The sequence below is a fragment of the Mauremys mutica genome, chromosome 3 (genome assembly GCF_020497125.1).
Source record: "Mauremys mutica isolate MM-2020 ecotype Southern chromosome 3, ASM2049712v1, whole genome shotgun sequence".
NCBI classification, from domain to species: Eukaryota; Metazoa; Chordata; order Testudines; family Geoemydidae; genus Mauremys; species Mauremys mutica.
This window is the reverse complement of record NC_059074.1, coordinates 101,849,121-101,863,060: the sequence shown is the minus strand read 5'-3', so window position 1 is coordinate 101,863,060 and position 13,940 is coordinate 101,849,121. Positions and strand designations below refer to the sequence as shown.

Genomic DNA, 13,940 nt, shown 5'->3' with positions numbered 1-13,940 from the left:
GGAGTGCAACCCCTCCTCCAAGGACGGGGAATCCCTGCCTGGCGGCCACGGAGAAGCAATTCCCACTGATGCCAGAGATTGGTGCCGAGGCGGGGAAGACAGCAGTGGGGTCAACATGGATGGTTTCCTTTTCAACAGTACCATGGAGTCTGGTACTGAACCGTGACCGGTGGCCGCATGGTCCCTCCTGCCCACCGGCACTTGACATCACTGACCCTTGAACAGCCAGTGACACCAACAGCAAAAGCAGGTCACTGATGGCGGTGAATGCCTCTGGTGTGGATGGCATCGCAACAGTGCTGGTACCACACCCACCTTCTGGTGCCGATGGATCTTCTGGAGCCAGAGTCAACTGCACTGACTGCTGGGCTGCTGGGGCAGAGGAGGGCTGACATAGGCTGCACCCTGCTCTGCTCTCTGTGTCTGTCCCCCTTGGGGTCAGGGAACAACCTCTCTTGGCCAGCGGCTTCTTCTGCTTCTTCCTCAGCACCAGGGATAGCGAAAGGTTCTGAGACTCCTGTATGGTGGAAGGAGTGCTCCTCACTAACACCAAGGTGCTTGGTGCCAAGTCCGACTAGCACGGCTCCGAGGAAGGCCTCAGTGCTGCCTCCATCAGCAGGGACTTCAACCTGCCTCCCGGTCCTTCTTGGTATGGGCCTTAAAGGCCCCGCAGATTTTGCACTGGTTCCCGATGTGAGCCTCACCCAAGCACTTCAATCATCTCGAGGGTGGGTTACTCAGGGGCACAGCCTTGTTGCAGGAGACACAATGCCTGAAACCTGGTGACTGAGGCATGCCTCAGCACTGGAAACAGATTAAGCGCCGCTAACAATGGAGAAAAACTAACTATACTAACTATTTATATAAACTATAAAGGGAACTATATATACAATTAACAGGAAAAAAAAAGTCCACTGAGAAACTTTCAACAGCAAGGCAGAACAGTTCCAGCGACCATCACAGGCTGTAAGAAGGAACTGAGGGGGTGCCAGGTCCTTTATACCAGTGTTATGAGCACGCGGTCCCAGAGGGCCACAGAGCTGACATGACATGTACCACTGAGGGAAACATTTATGGCGACTGTGCTCAGGGCGCACATACACCTACACTGGAATGGATATGTGTAAGCACTCAAAGAACACCACATCCATCCCTGCATGTCTTCCACCACACATAACCCAAAAACCAAGGCCCCAAGATTCCTAGACAGCGCCCTCAAGGTGTGTGTGTGTGTATGGGGGGGAAGATACTGGCAGGAATCAGAGCTACTCCCCAGGCAACCCACGCAGACTCCCTGGTTGGCTGGTGGAACCAGAAAACTGGCTCCTAAGGCAGCAGCAGCTCACTGGCTACTCAATGCTCATGCCCACCTCTGTGACTACTCCTTTGTTGCCCTGTTCTTGCTTCCCCTGCCTTGCACCAAGCCTTGTCTCTGCCCTGTCCCTGCCTGAGACCCCCATCTTGCCTGTTAATCCTCTTTCGCGAAGTAATTCCAACTTGACCCTTGGCTCTGGCTTCTGACTACTGCCTCCAGCTTGACTTTTGGCTCTGGAACCCAGTTCCTGACCCCTGGCTTGATCCTTGCCTGTGGGTTCTGACTACGACCACCACCTCTGACCACAGCTCCTGGTTTCTGATGCCCAGTTCCTGATATCCACTCTAATCACTAAGCCTGACCCCCACACTGATCACTAAGCTAGACAGCCCACGTCTTCGTAGCCTGAGAGTCTATACGTATGTATAAGTTTACATATCGCTAGACTCTGTGTCACATGAGATTGGAGCATAGGGTGAAGGGAGCCTTTTCTCCCACCAGGCAACAAGCAGTACAGGGTCTCTCCATACTGCGCTCCAAGACAGTACAAAGAGAAGGTCTTGGCTACAGCACCAAACCCTTCACTGTGGCACCAAGGTAGGAGGAGAAGGCAACTTCTCAGGCAGTGCATAAAGATTTGAAATGTACCATGGGTGCATAGTTTAAAGCATAAATAATAATAATAATAGGAAAAATAAATACATTAGTGACATGACACAATAAAGAGTATATATTACAAGCTATCACACAGACATGTCAGCAAACACAACAGCTGTTAATCTCAATCAAATTCTATTCCTTCTGAGACTGAACGAAAAAGTGTACATAGATTTCAGGAGCAGTTTGTGACCATGCTATCATCCCACTGGTATGAGGAGTTTCCAGATACCAGGATGTATACACAAACTGAGTCATTTGCAACAATTAACCAAAAAAGTTGCAAAATTATTGGAAAACATTCCACTTCAAAACAGATTGTAGTTTTAAGTTTATAAGGTATCGTTATTAACACAACTAAGTACAAGTTATTTTAATTTAACCTGTGTCCTTTTGAGCTCTTTTGCCTATTGTCCTACAGCAGCTGAGATCTTCCATATGCAGATCAATTCAGCAGCTATTTCTAAAAGGTAGAAACTGATGGCTCAGTCATTTACAATGAGCAAAGGGGGTGTAAAAGACTACCAAATCAGAATGGCAGCATTTTACAATCACATTGCACTAGTGTAAATGAATACATAAGGCACAGAGCACTGATGGATTATGCCTTTAGAGTTTTTCATCCCCCCGCTACTAGCCACCATAGTCTTGTCATAATTTGATGGATCTAAATTTAGAACAGAGGCCTCAGTTTTGAAGTCAGTGGGGCTCTGTGCAGGACAGGGTTAATAGACTATAAACTTCAGGAGGACATGGATCCTGGGTCAAATTCTGTCCTTCATTAAACCCCTTTCATCACCACTGAGTTCCAATGGGTTACTGTATGAGATATAAAATCAACAAAGAATTTGGCCCCTGGCCTTTTAATCTGCTTGTAAAACACCATGAATACCTATGCTACTAGAGCAATAAATAAAAATAAGACTTGCTTTTCCTTGGGTATACCTCAGAATGTTTACATCTCTATAGTGCTAAGGTGCACAAAACCAGGCACAGTAAGTAACTTGCATTTTCCTGCTTCACATGGTTATCCCTTATAAAGACAGAGATAACATGAACTCTCTCTGATATGCATGCTTGGTAACACAAAGTGAATATATACAATAATGGGTTAGCCAGATCCTTGTTTAACTACTTGTAGGACACATTTATTTATTAAGATTTAAGGCTTTTAGGAGTGTACACAAGTCCAGTGGCCATCTTCAGCCCCTACCTCAATGTTCAGCAGAATTATATGAACATAGATTCATAGATTTTTAAGGCCAGAAGGTACCTGACTTCCAGTATTGCACAGGCCATAACATTTCCCCAGTTATTGAGCCCAATAACTTGCATGTGGCTAAAGCATTTCTTCTAGAAAGGCATCCAGTTTTGATTTAAGGACTCCAAGAGATGGAGAATGGACAATCCACCACTTTCCTTGATAATTTGTTCCAATGGTTTATCACCCTCAGTGTTAAACATTGGTTCCTTATTTCTAATTTAATTGGTCTCCTAACATGAACAAACTATTTTGCAAAACTCTTCAATTCTCAGCTACTCAAATTCTCTTATCAAGGTTTCCTCCGTTACTTTTCAAATGGTCCTACGTTAACCTTTCTCCACTGCTTTCTTTTCATAATGTAGCATCAGCAGTATCTGAATGAATAAGCTGTTGGGTATGTCTACACAGCAAAAGCTGTGCATGGGCTAGTCAAGCGACACAAGCTTCAATTCAGCGAGCGGGGGGTAACAAGAGCAGTGAAGACAGTACAATGCAGAATTCAGTGCAGGTAGTACATGCCAGACCCCAAGTATGTATTCGGCTCTCTGGCCCACTGTAAAGCTCCCACTGCGCAGTCTTCACTGCGATTGTTACCTGCGCTAGAAGGCTTCAAGGCTGTGAATAACTTTTTCTCTGTAAACATACTACCATTGTCTCTAAAACACAGCAACGTGTTTTAGTTCAACCAAAGACTTCATCCAGCAGTGCCGGTCTCCCTTGCATGGACAACGGGGAGCACCTCCCCGATTCTCTCTAACTCAGCATCACCAACCGCTGTGAATTTATCACAAATCTTGCAGCATTTGGTATTTTTCTTAAAGCCCCGACTCCTAGATGAGGTGATTATACAAGTATTTCAGCTTCCATTTAAAAAAAAAGGTTTGTAACCTTTATGGCTGCAGAGAAAAACTATTTCAAGTCAACAGGATTTAAACATATATTTAAGTGCTTTCCTGAATAGTAAAAAAATGAGGAGTCCTTGTGGCACTTTAGAGACTAAGACATTTATTTGGGCATAAGCTTTCGTGGGCTAGAACCCACTTCATCAGATGTATGAAGTTAAAAATACAGGAGCAGGTATAAATACATGAAAGGATGGGGATGCTTTACTAAGTGTTAGGTCAGTCTAACAAGATAAATCAATTAATAGCAGAATACCAAGGGAGAAAAAAAAAACCTTTTGAAGTGGTAAGAGAGTGGCCCATTACAGACAGTTGACAAGAAGGTGTCAGTAACAATAGGGAGAAATTAGTATTGGGGAAATTAAGTTTAGGTTTTTATAATGACCTAACCACTCCCAGTCTTTATTCAGGCCTAACCTGATGGTATCTAGTTTGCAAATTAATTCCAATTCTGCAACTTCACATTGGAGTCTGTTTTTGAAATTTTTTTGTTGAAGAATTGCCACTTTGAGGTCTGTTATTGAGTGACCAGAGAGACTGAAGTGTTCTCCTAGTGGTTTTTGAACGTTATGATTCCTGATGTCAGATTTGTGGGAATCAGAACGTTCAAAAACCAGTAGGAGAACACTTCAATCTCTCTGGTCACTCAATAACAGACCTCAAAGTGGCAATTCTTCAACAACAGTTTAGATGAGGTTTAACCCAAATAACTCATCACAACCAACCAGCATCACATACCCATTGCTCAGTTTCCCCTCCAACCACCATCCCACCTGCCTTAGTTGGGTTGAATTATGACCAGTTCACTCTCATTCAGATCCACAGTCAGACATTATTGAGATTACAGAATTTTGGGTTTGATGAAAAAATCAAAATGAGTATAAGCAGCCTATGGCTGACAATGCATCCGAAAACACCTCACAATCTTCTTCAGTGACTTACTAAAACTTTGGGATGGGCCCGCTACACACAAACAATCTACTCCCCAAAGAAGCTGGAGAGCTCTGTGTAGATCAAAACATGGTCTCCTTCACCAACAGAAGTTGGTCCAAAAACAGATATTACCTCATCCACATTGTCTCTCTACTCCCTAAGTAGTCAACAGCACATCGTGGTCACTGATATCAACAGTTACTGATACTTATGACAGACCTGGAAACCTTAGCATTGTCCATTTTAGAGTGATTCTTTTCTATTTTATGGTAATTACTTTTGAAAACCTGGTGGTTCTATCATTTTATTCAGCCCATAAGTGGCTCATGGTTTTTTTAGTCATGCATATGTGATGAACGGGGGAAGAGACCTTAGTAGCAGACCATATTTGCATAGACACGACTACTATGCCTGAGTGACCAGCAGACAGACTTGCTATGGCAAAGTGATCAATTTTGGCTGTTTTAGGTAACAATTCACTTTACTATTGAATGCAGGGATAATGAAATGTTTTTATCCTCATTGCATGAGTAAAGGGCAGCAAAACTATACTTAGCATGCCCTAATTGAGGGGGTGGTGATGCCAAAGCCAAGTAGAAATTAGAGAGGGTGAGGACAGGAGTTTCTACCTGCTGGACTGAAATCCTAGAGTATGTTTACACTGTAGTTAAAAACCTACAGCTGGCCTGTGCTGCAGGTTTTTCTTTGCTGACTGACCAGCAGTATGTCTTTCTTTGTAGACAGACCCTTTAAGGTGTCTAGGGGTGGTGTTCAGTTTTCCCATATTACTGGATAGGGGCTCAAGCCAGTTCTGTTTTGTAATGTTAAGAGAAACCCCTAGATATTGAACGTGGCCCTTGTTGCAGCTGACACCACCTGGAAGAATTATTTCATATAGCTTTGTTTTTCCCCTTTACCTTGTTTTGCTTTTTCAGTTTTCAACGTTTGGCTCAGGAAGATGGGACAACCATTTCAAAAATACATTACACCTCTACCTCGATATAATGCGCCCCGATATAACACAAATTCGGATATAACATGGTAAGGCAGCACTCCGGGGCGGGGAGGGGGCGAGAGAGGGGGCTGCGCACTCCGGTGGATCAAAGCAAGTTCGATATAACACGGTTTCACCTATAACGCGGTAAGATTTTTTAGCTCCCGAGGACAGCGTTATATGGAGGTAGAGGTGTACTAAGCAATTTAGGACTAAAGGTGATCACGTTGAATTCCTGCTGAGACTGTTGCATAATAAAAATAAGGTTAATTTAGATGCAATGGTTCACAGATTTAAAATTTATTTGTCTTGCCCTCCTGTCACTCTGAACAAACAACCTGTCAGTTCTGGAAACTTCTAAATGTAAAGCAATCCATCAATCATCATCATCTGTCAATAAAACAGTTACAAAAGAATGCATTCCGACCCAATACCAATATAGTGATGTCCTGGACTAAAATGAACCACTGTCCAGCACATAACAATTGCATTGGCAGCATAGGGGAACAATGTGACACTACTTTGTTAGGCACCAGAGGAAACAATATTTCCTTTCTCCCACCCTGTCTGTCTGTCTTGTCTATCCAGCGGTTCTCAAACTTTTGTACTGGTGATCCCTTTCACACTGCAAGCCTCTGAGTGCAACCCCCCTTACAAATTCAAAGCACATTTAACACTGTTATAAATGCTGGAGCTGAAGCGGGGCTTGGGGGTGGAGGCTGAAAGCTTGCAACCCCCCACATAAGAACCTTGCGACCCCCTGAGGGATCAGGACCCCCAGTTTGAGAACCCCTGATTTAGACTGTAAGCTCTTCAGGGCAGGGACTATTTCTTACTACTGCCTTAGCATGATGGCACCCAGAAATCTGCTGGGGCCTATTGGAGTGTAATACTAACACCACATATAATGTCAGCAGAGCTAAAAAGCATAAATCCTGCCTTGAATTTATGATCCTCTGTGCCATTAAGAATTATACCATTAATAACAGTGTAATGACAGCAAGTGCTGCCTCCATATACAGTAATTATCAGAGCTCAACTTTCACCTCACCATGTAATTTGTTAGATGTTTTTCATATAATAGTTGAAAGCTACATTTTAACTATGAAGAATATTATAGAAATTAGACTACCCTTAATATTAAAAAGGCTGTTAAATATGCACTTATCAAACATCCAATGTTGCAAAAACAGTTTAACCATCATGACCAACAATATACATCCTTTTGTACTAAGTTTAAATTTACGGATCTATTTTCTGTTAATATTTCCATTAGGTAGTTGCACAGAAGAATTACCTCAGGTATGAAAAGACAAGAATCTTTACTTAAAATCGTTTATGACCTTTATATCACTTTATTTAATAAGGATGCCATTTAATTCTTACATGCTCGAGTTCTGGCTGGGAATATGTTAGATCAGCAATTCTCAAACTGTGGCGCAGGACCCTAAACTCGGTCGCGACCCATTTTAATGGGCTTGCCAGGGCTGGTGTTAGACTTGCTCAGAGGCCTGGGGCTGAAGCCGAAGACTGGGGAGTTACAGCCCCACTCCCCAGGGCTGAAGCCCTTGGGGTTTGGTTTGACCCTGGCCCAGGAAGGCAGGGGTCGCCCGGGCTCAGGCTTCAGTCCCCCCTCCTGAGTTCTTATAGTAATATTTGTTGTCAGAAGTGGGTTGCGGAACAATGAAGTTGAAGAACCTCTGTGTTAGATAAATACAGCTGTACCAAGTAGTGCCACCACTACGATTCAACAATTATTTTAAAGGATATTTAAATCGTCCATGAAAAAATGTTTCAGCATAAAATCTCATACTTAAGGTTATCAGTTGAGGAGTGAATTATTTTTCCCCACGATCCAAAAAGGAAGAAATCCTTTTGTTCTAACTGAAATTTTAAGAATGAAAAACTGAAGGTACTGTTCTCAAATTCTTCTCTGCACTCCTATTACCTACAAAAGTCTTTGTTACAATAAAATGTTACAACTAGTCCATTATGCAGATGGTGTATCTGAATGCATCAGACATAAAAATATTGTGCCACCCAATTACTCCTTAGAGAAAAAGGACAAGAAATCTCCAAGATTTTTCCCAATCCTTCTGTCAAAGGAGGATGAGGCGGGATTCTCTGCATGCTCTGCAACATAGGACATGGAACCAGTCCCCAATCCCTGCAGATCCCCTCAGATGCTTGGAGTCCCAGGAAGATCAGAATGAGCCAAAGCCTTCCATACAGTGACTCTGCACTTCTGCAGCAGTCCAGCTACCCTGCAGCTCTTGTTCCTGGTACTTAGCAGATAAGCTCCATTGTAGCAACACTACCATGCACTATCCTGGCCACAGCTCCCTCCAGCACTATGGAGGGGATCCCCTATATTATCTTTTGGAATGATTGCTGCAGGACCAAGGGAAGATGATGCACAACTTCGCCCCTTCACCTGCCCACTTCTCTCAACCTTCCCCACCCCCTTAAATAGGTCTCCAGATTATGGAACACCCTCTGCAGGGAACAGAGGGCCCTCCCTCTGTATGGTTCATGTGAAGGTTTTTGAGTCATAATAGAGCCCCAAGTTATTTAATTTAGAATAGGTATTAGATATGCAGGGTAATTATTCAGCAATAAAGTGAATGGTCTTTGGTAGGGAGATTAATATGCAGCCTAAAGAATAAATGTTCTTATCTTTATGGTAAGGAACCTTGTACACATTGCTCCCTTTCTTGCTAAATTAAATGCTTTGTGCTTTAAAATTCTCCCACAAAAAATGTGTTATGCTTATAATAGGCTTATGTTCTAAAAGATCTTGCAAAGTAAAAGCAATGAGTTGCAGAGTTAGAGCTACCAGTTCTTTCATGAACACACGTTGCTGGCCTATGTATAGCAGCGTACATTTTGCTCTCATTTATACCAGTGCAATACACTGGTTTCAATGGGAATGTACCACTATATCTATAGAATTTGGCCCACTGTATGTAAGATCTTCCTCCAGCATAACTAGTAAGACAAGGAATATTACCCTTAATTTTCTATAAATGTTAACATTTATCAGATCTTAACCCCACTGAAATAGCTCCGTGTGTGTGTGAATTCACAATACAGACAATATGAAAGTATATTTTGACAGAATGATTTGAGCCAGACACAATGCAGACAGATGCTATGCAAGGTCTCCACATACTGCTCTTCCAGTGTACCTCAATTATGTCCATCAACGCTTACTATTTCAGTTCTGCCAAACCCTGCTGAACTGTGTGGTGATTTTGTAATGTGCAAGAATAGACAAAGGTGAGACCAGAAAACTCACTTCACCTCTGACCTAAAAAGTTATTTGAACCTAGATTCCCAGAAGGTCCCCAGGGTCTTTTTGTTCAAAGAAACCAGTACTGATACAATTCTCACATCCATTCTCAAAGAGAAATTTCTGAAGGCATCCTTTTGAACATGGCATACAGAACACTACGGCAATTTTTTTGATAAAACTTCACTGAATTTGTACTTACTGATTGTTCATTTAAATCCTGAGAATCTTCCATGGAGGTAACTTTTCTTTTTCTTTCCACCCACAATAGAAGTATCTTCCCTTTAAATTACAAAGAAGGTTTCTACATTTAAAAAAAAAAAGAAAGAAAAAAGCATCATGATCTAATTCTTACTTCTAAAGCACGTCCAGTATTAAACATTCTAGGTGAAATCCTGGCCCCACTGAAGTCAATGGCAAAGCTCCCACTGACTCCAATGGGGCCAGGATTTTACTCTCTGTGTTTCAACATGCCTAGTGTCATTTTGGAAAGCAGAAACTATTTGAAACACACATTTAAGTAATAATTCTTCAGCTCCTGCAAGAAAAAAAAAAGTTCTGAAAACAAAGCAGTAGAAAAGCTAAAAATGTTTAATGAAAGCAGCTATTTAAATAGACAGCAAAAGATAACTTTTGGATGTAAATATTAGAAAGGTAGTTATAGAACACAAAACAAAACCACATAATACTCATTTAAAGATTACTATTAATGATAGTCATTACGCAGCTAGCGGAAAAAGATTATGTAATTATCAGAATGTTATCTTATTTCTAATGTCCATTTAACTCCTTTAGGGTTAAACAAAATACACAAAGTGACTTAAAGCAGGCAGCTCCCTACAGTGTGTTAAATGATGGGCATTACCCTAATTATCTTCTGTCTCTATACCTTCTCCAATAGAATGAGTAACCCACATCACTGCATCAAATGATGTAATTTGAAGTATGCACATTTTGTGACTTAAGAGATCCGTGGTGTAATGACTACTGCAACCCTAACTACAGAGCCATGGCCATTTTACCAGACAAAAATGATGTTAACATGAGGTTAAGGTTGAGAGTACACAGCAGTAATTTAGGGTAAAATGCATTATGGGGATGTTGAATTATCCCCAAGCCAAGCATAATAAATGTAGGAAACTCGGAGTCAGGTTAACCTGTAAATGTTTGGATTTCTTTGAACTAGGGAAATACATACTTCATTGTTTGTTTGAATGCACTTTTTGCCCTTTGTTGTTTTGTTTGTTTCCTTTTTTTTGGTTGTGTTTAATCAAAAAATTTATACATGAAGAGTAAACAAGAAATCTAAAGAAAAAAAAAGTTACCAGGTAATATTTTCTAATGATTTGAAGATATGAATTAGCAATTTTAAATCATTTATTTTAAATTTTAACTTCTATGACAATATTCACCAGTATGCTCCAGCTACTTTATGTCCTTCTGGAGCAGCACAAAGCAGCTGGAGCATACCTGCCAGCTAAGCTGCATTGACACCATCAGAGCTCTACAAAAGCAGCTGGGGCTGTATCCCACTCCCTCCTGCCCTCTACAACCTCCTGTGCACACAAACCTCAAATTCCACCTGCCTCTTGCACCTCTCTACATTTCCCTCCCTTCCTACCTCCCAAATCTACCCCATCCTGCACCCCACAAACACTAATTAATCAATTACTTGTAAACACTTAGAAAATGAATTCTGTACTCAAAGACTAATACGTCATACATAAACAAAGTGGCTGAATCCCTGCTTTAAGTGCAAAACTCAACTCAACCTTAACTATGGAACCATGAATGAATGATGCTTCCATAATACCTAGCACTAGTGGCCTCATTTTCACATCTTTAACAGCTGGATCCAAACTCAACTGAAGTCAATACAGACAGTTGTCACACCTTTTCTTGAAAGAACAGAGCTTATTGATATTTTAAATAATTTACATATACACATCCTGCCCCTATTGCCATTAACTTAAGTGCAGTTAAGATTTCACCCGGAGAGTTTGTGTATACACTTCCAAAAATATACACATAAATGAATTATATTCACACTGATACCACTGGCAAATAAATGAATAAATATGTGCCAATGCCACATAGAACTTGGAAAGAATTTGATTAGTTAATTGGTCTTTATTGAATGATTTATAAGTGAAATACCACCACAGGAATGTATAATTAGAGATCACTTGTATAATAAGTTGTATTACTCTGAATATGCCTGATATTTTTAATCAATTTCAAAACGTTTTTGTTGGCTCAGTTAGACCTATTCTAACTTTGCACAAATGTACTATGATACTATAAGAAGAGCTATATTGCTTATCTTTATGTTGTCTCAAAATTCAAGTGAACTGTTATGATTAAATAATTGCTGAATTAATACTTAGGTAAATATCTTGTACTGTACTCTTAATATTTTAAGAGCTCAAATGATGTTACATTTTGAACCAAGTTAAAACTATCATCGTAAGTAACCACAAATATTAATTATTTACACAATTTTATAATGATGACTATACCAATTACATTGAGATCATATTCTTTAGGGTTAGTTCTACAAATTTGTAAGGGGTGGGGAAGCTATTAGATAATTCAGTGATTCAAATAAGACCTGCATTACTCCCTAATAAAGATATAAAATTAAGGGATAATAGCAACCTTGTGCTGTTTTATGAGCCAATAATCCAGTTACCAATTCAATCATGTAGTTTATCCTATCAAGAGAACCAGATTTAAAAAGAGAAGGATAGTACTGTTATCCCTATTATATTGCAAGTGTTTTTAACTGTCTTCAACTGTTTTTAAAAAACTGTTAATGGTTTTAAACTCACAGACAAGCCAATAAGAAGAAAAACATATGTTTCTGTTCTTGCTCCAGTCCTCACAGATGTGGCTTTAAAGCTGATGAAGTGTTTTATGCTTCGAGATAAAAATTTTATCTTTTCAAGAAGTGTCTTAATTAGGAGGATTCCTGACTTCCTGATCAACAAATGCATATTTTTTTTATCTTGGTGCATAAAACACTTCATCAGGTTTAAAGCTGTAACTTCCAGAACTGGATCTAGAACAGAAACATGTGTTTCTTCCTAGTGATACACACGTAAGTTAAGAGCAATGAAAAACAATTTTGATAACTCCTTTAAGCTGCTTGTAAGTAACGCATATGATGCTTTAAAAATGATTTTGGCTTAGAAAATAGCAAGGTTGTGGTCTGTCCAATAGCAGTGGCTGTTTGCAATCTTCTATTCAGCAGAAAGTTAGGGTTATGAGGAAATAATCAGATTGATGGGGAGTGTTCCAGTTGATCCAAAACCTGTAGGATGAGATTTTGTGCTGCACTTCTTGGAAGTGCAACACAAAACTTTCAGCCATGGGGACCGGAGAACGAAGGTAGCTTTCAGCCGTTTGCACCCTTCCATTTCTAGACTGCTACAGGGTCTCAAACTGCCTCCAGAATAACTTCGGTAAATGGAGCTCCAAAACAGAAGTATTGTCTTTCCTGCATTTTCCTCTAACACAGATCATTTAGAAGGAGAATGTGTCCTCCCCTTGCTTCAATAATAATTACCTTTTCAAAGTATAGTGAAGTCTGTGGGGCCTACCATAATAACCTGCCCATGCAACCTTAATTGGGCCCCCATTATGCATATGCATTATGACAGTGATTAATTATATGGTCATATACTATTTTTTCCAAGGGATCCCTGACTCAGTCAGTGCACAGAATAGATGCTCTGGGAATTAATAAGGGTTATGTAGTGACTTATTCTGTTTGTAGGATCACTGCCTCATTTACTCTAGAAATTGGAATGTGAATAGAGAATAAAGTAGGGAAATAAATAAAGAGAAAGGATGGTCTTTTGATTAAGGCAGGTGACAGCGTTTAAAAGAGAACTGGATAAATTCATGGTGGTTAAGTCCATAAATGGCTATTAGCCAGGATGGGTAAGGAATGGTGTCCCTAGCCTCTGTTTGTCAGAGGATGGAGATGGATGGCAGGAGAGAGATCACTTGATCATTGCCTGTTAGGTTCACTTCCTCTGGGGCACCTGGCATTGGCCACTGTCGGTAGACAGGATACTGGGCTAGATGGACCTTTGGTCTGACCCATTACGGCCGTTCTTATGTTGACAGCCACAAAGAGATCTCTCTCTTTCACAGACTTTCTATTTGATGCTGAGGAAGCCACTTAATACAAAAGTTTGACAGGTGGCTAGAACTGTGCATTCCTCATTTTCTGGGTGCCCAACGTGAGATACCTCATACAGAGATACAGAAGTTCTCAGTACTCAACTGCAACTGATGTCAATGGGAGCTAGAATTAAGGTACTTTGGTTTGCAGAAATTAATAGCATCAGAAGTAAGAAGGACACGAATTCTAATCCTGGCTCTGCCGCTCTTCCAGTGTGTGGCCTCAGGCTTGTCTCAACTCCCCCATCTGTAAATTAAGGAGAATACCTCAGCATCCACTCTTATAGCACAAGGGTGATAAGGAGATAATTTCATTAATATTTGTGAGGCACTGAGATAGTATATCAATGAGAGCCCTAGGGAAGATAATGAGGAATGAATAATTCCCTATT

The 13,940-nt window shown here is 40.7% G+C and overlaps 1 protein-coding gene across 1 annotated transcript in view; it reads right to left on the bottom strand.

The window, feature by feature from the left end:
* Positions 1-13,687, bottom strand: part of EYA4 (EYA transcriptional coactivator and phosphatase 4) — a 198,819-nt gene extending 185,132 nt beyond the window's left edge. The window contains exons 1-2 of the mRNA XM_045012059.1: positions 13,652-13,687; positions 9,560-9,661 (exon numbers count right to left, since the gene is read on the bottom strand). Of these exons, the coding sequence (XP_044867994.1) occupies positions 9,560-9,592 (33 nt within the window). The 5' untranslated portion in view covers positions 9,593-9,661; positions 13,652-13,687. The remainder of the gene's footprint in view (positions 1-9,559; positions 9,662-13,651) is intronic.
* Between the last annotated feature and the right edge of the window lie 253 nt (positions 13,688-13,940).